The sequence below is a fragment of the Penaeus monodon genome, chromosome 32, assembly GCF_015228065.2.
Source record: "Penaeus monodon isolate SGIC_2016 chromosome 32, NSTDA_Pmon_1, whole genome shotgun sequence".
NCBI classification, from domain to species: domain Eukaryota; kingdom Metazoa; phylum Arthropoda; class Malacostraca; order Decapoda; family Penaeidae; genus Penaeus; species Penaeus monodon.
The window spans coordinates 4476618-4480764 of record NC_051417.1 but is presented as its reverse complement, the minus strand read 5'-3'; the positions used below and the strand labels follow the sequence as shown (position 1 = coordinate 4480764).

The window sequence follows — 4147 nt, the reverse complement described above, 5'->3', positions numbered from 1 at the left end:
TTTCTCTTCGCAGGTGTTCAAAAAAGGTCCTTATGATTGCACCCGTTGTGTGCATGATCGTGTGGGCACTTGGAATCGTGTTTCTGGCCACTTTTCCTCAGTTACCCATCTACTTGATCTTCATCGCCATCGCCATTGGGAACATCTCTGGCGGATACGTGACTCTGAAGGTATTCTTTTAATGGAAAGTTTAGTATCTTACTTACGTTCATAGCGTCGAACATTTTTGTTCATGGTGACGTCGACTACCATTCTAGTGTTCATGTAACTTCAGTATGTACCACATTATCTTTCTTGGTAGAAGCGAATAGTCTGTTAATACTCATGACAGCGTCGGATAATATAGAAATGCTCATGGTAGTGTCATACACCTTATCGATGTAAATGATGTAAATTCTAGATGATGATTAGGTCGAGGCGCCCAGGGAATTATTTAATAAGTAATAATAACCATAACTAATTTATTAGTCCTTGTATATCTATTCAATCCTCTCTTTATTACTTATCAGTTTGGATAATCAAACAATGCCCCTGCTGTCTTCTTTCCAACAGTCGGCGGTGACGAGCTACGTGATCCAGATATCCTCGGAGAGCCAAAGGACAGTTCGGCTCAGTATGTTAGAGGCGGCCATTTTCCTTGGGGGCGCCGTGGGCCTCCTCTCGCTGCCCTTCCTCACGGACTACTTCGGGGCGACACATGCTATGCTTTTCTTAGGTGTGTGTTTGCAGTCGGTCTGTGTCTGTCTTTGCTTGAATGTCGATAAGTGTGTGATAAGTCTCTCCTTTTCTTTCATTATTTCTCTTTCTTTTATCACTCGTTGCTTATGTGTCTGTCCATCTGCCTCTCTCATTGACACCGTTACTTAGAACTACATTTCCTCGGACTACTGCAGGTGCTGAAGGTTTGGCTGTCATTAACTTCCTGTACATCATATTTGTCCTACCCGACGATGGAGGCCCACCACGAAGCAGCAACTTCGGCGAAGATGAAATAATCGCTCCTGGCGAATCCCTTCCCCGTGACCACAACTATGGCTCTTTCCAAGGGGCCGGCCATTCTGTTCTGTCACAAGGGAGTCACATCACCGCCAGCCGCCACACAGTCGCCGACATCGTCGTAACGTCTCCAGAGGGTGAGGATTGTGGGGATTTCTCCGACCTTCCAGTTAGTCCCAGAGGAGGTGGGAGTCGCTACGGCACTCCTCCCGAGCTCACTGTCAAGCCCGAATCCCCGGACAACCATAGTTCATATGGCACTCCCACTCCTGACATGTTCTCGCAAGAAACATACTTGCGTGCCCGCTATGCCCTTAGCGCCGCCCTCGGAATAGTAACGAGCGTAGCGGGGGTGTCCGACCCAGCCAGCAGGTATGGGACACCCCCCGAATACCCATCAGATCTACAGTATGTCCCAGGTGATTTCTCTGAAGACGCCGGAAGATCTCGATGTCATTCGTATCCTGCACAAACACGGATTAGCGTGCAGCAACGATCTGCAAAAATGGATGAAGTAAAGACTGGTGTAATAAAGGGAGTCTCCATGCGTGATGATTTCTTGACCTTAAGGTGGGGTGAGCGTGTCGGGTTCGAACAAACAGTTGATGAAGTGGACAGTGAAGATCTCCATAAAACACAAGAAGCGCCGAACAATTTGGACCAAGCTCCGTCATCACTGTTCCCGGAAATCGTAGCAGTAACTCATAGCTTTTGCTTAACTGATGATTCCAGCCACGATAGTGATCATCACCACATTCACTGTGCTGATTCTTGTATCAGTGACGTTTCCCATCCTTGCATCGATAACTGCCATTCCGACGCCTGGCTGGGAGATAACCATTATCCAGATGGTGATCATTGCCACTGCGACGACCCGGACCGCGATTACCGCCCCAGCGATGCGTGTGATGGCCAAGTGATTCCATGCGTATTTACCAAGCATCGGCTTCAGAGGCCTGCTTCCTCTGTGAGCCTTTATCAAGAAGCGAATGTCAAAGAAGAGAAAGAATTTGAAAAATCAAAGGAGGAAGAAAGAGACACAGCAATAACTCAAGCAAAAGGAGAAAAAGGTGAACGAAAAGAGGAAGATGGGGAACACGATGGCATTTTTGGACGTCTTCTTGATGCTTTGGTAACAACTTTCCGGTACCGGCCAAACGGCGTCCGAAGCATGGTCGTTGCCTCCGTCATTGCCAACTTCTTTATATCCTTCGTTGTCCCAGGTGCGTCTCTTGTTGGAAGTGCATAGAAACTTGTAAAGATATAAAATTCAGTCCCTGGAGAGAATTACCTTTTTCCTCTGTCTCTGTCTCTCTATCTCTGTCTTCCAACCCCCAATCCCCTTCGTCCTCAGCGGAAATGGATGTCATCTTCCTGTATGTGAAGGCCAAGCTTGGTTGGTCCTTTACCAGCTATGCAACCTTTTTCGCCCTCAAGTGCGGCGTGGACGGCGTGGCCCTCTTGTTGCTGCTGCCCCTTCTGCGCCGCTGTCTGGGCCTTAGGAACGCCTCCCTCGGGGTCCTGGGAGGCCTAAGTCGTGCTACCTACTTCATTGTGCTGGGCAGTGCCTACAAGCCCTCAATGGTATTTGGGGGTAAGTTGGAAAGGTGCGCTCATTTTTGTGTTTTTTGTGGCTGAATGTGTGTATGCTTGTTTATTTAGGCGTAAAAAGGGCTTGCATGTGTGCAATATTTACTCTCCATGCTTTTATTTCTACAGCTCTGGCGACTGCTGTCTTCGGACAATATCTGTTCGTAAGCATCCGTGCTATCATGTCAAGTCTCGTAGACGAAAATGAGCAAGGTAGGCCTACTTTTAAAAACTTTAACACTCTAAACACTTTAACAGACCAAGCAACTAATTTTTCATTGAATCGCATCTGTTTCTCTGTTATTTATATCTACTAGTTTTATCACTCGCAACATTATATAGCTAACTATCCTGCGGTGCGACTAGACCTGAAATAACCTGCATACCAGTTTGGTAAATATTTTGCTTGTACATATATATATAACGCTTATCCCATGACTTCAATTTTTGACCAACACAAATCACAAGTAGAACCAAATTCAGACACGTCTTACATCTATAATTATTATTTGAAGAACCCACAGCTAGAGCTAAGACCCACAGTTACTATTATCTTCCAGCCACAGGTTTAACTATTTACCGTCACAACCGACACCCTACGGTTATTAACGCTACGACCCACAGTTATGAATATTTACCATAATGACCCAGCCTGATCCTACAGGTACATTGCCATTATAAACTTAGATTATGACCCACAGCCACTGTCAAATACCCCTAGTTAGGATAGTTAGCCCACAGCAAAAGCTATTATATTCACAACCCAAAATTAAGACTATATATTACGACCACCCACAGCTAATTCTTGCCCACATTTCGTCTTCAGGCCGAGTCTTCACAGTGCTAAGTTCGGTGGATCAGCTGGCCCAGCTCTTCGGCTCCCTCGCCTACGATAACCTCTTCCCAGTCTTCCTCTCGAAGAACATGCCCGGAGTCACACTCATGCTGGCTGGCTTTGTCGCGATCATACCCACTGTCTTCTTCGGGTGAGCTGTAGAGTATACAGGATTTACTTTTAAGACTTCCAGGGATTTTCAGGACTTTTTTGGGGGGATTCAGGAATTTCTGGGAAATCTCCAGAATTAATTTTCTTCTCGACTTTCATTCAGAACTTCTGGGTCCTCCACAGAAACAATTCTTTTTTTCTTTTTTCAGAACCAATTTTGGTCTTTCAGGAATTTCTTTCATGACTTCTACCTTCATCTTTGTTCGCTGTCTTCTTTGTCTCACTTGTGATTCCTTTGCAAAGAATATATCAATAAACTTAAAGTTTCTCGTATGTGATCTTTTTCGTTTTAGATCAGATACCCTGATATCATTAAAAAATCGTGATTTTCGGAACTATGATGGATAAAACCAATGGTATCTTTGTAGAAATTAAGAGCAGAAAAATGAATTTGAAATCCTAAACATCATATTAAATATTCTCATTAAAACATATAATATGAAACGGAAATTGATAACATCCTCGGCATTTCAGGGTCCTGTACTTCTCCTTGGACAATGTCACAAGAAGGAAAACGAGCGAGAAGCGCCCGCTGCTACCTGGCAACTAACCATA

At 44.9% G+C, this 4147-nt stretch overlaps 1 protein-coding gene across 1 annotated transcript in view; it reads left to right on the top strand.

Moving 5' to 3' along the window:
• Positions 1–4147, top strand: part of LOC119593370 — a 5024-nt gene extending 877 nt beyond the window's left edge. Inside the window, exons 3-9 of the mRNA XM_037942300.1 lie at positions 14–170; positions 553–715; positions 894–2219; positions 2351–2590; positions 2716–2799; positions 3413–3572; positions 4067–4147. Coding sequence (XP_037798228.1) covers positions 14–170; positions 553–715; positions 894–2219; positions 2351–2590; positions 2716–2799; positions 3413–3572; positions 4067–4142 — 2206 coding nt within the window. The 3' untranslated portion in view covers positions 4143–4147. The remainder of the gene's footprint in view (positions 1–13; positions 171–552; positions 716–893; positions 2220–2350; positions 2591–2715; positions 2800–3412; positions 3573–4066) is intronic.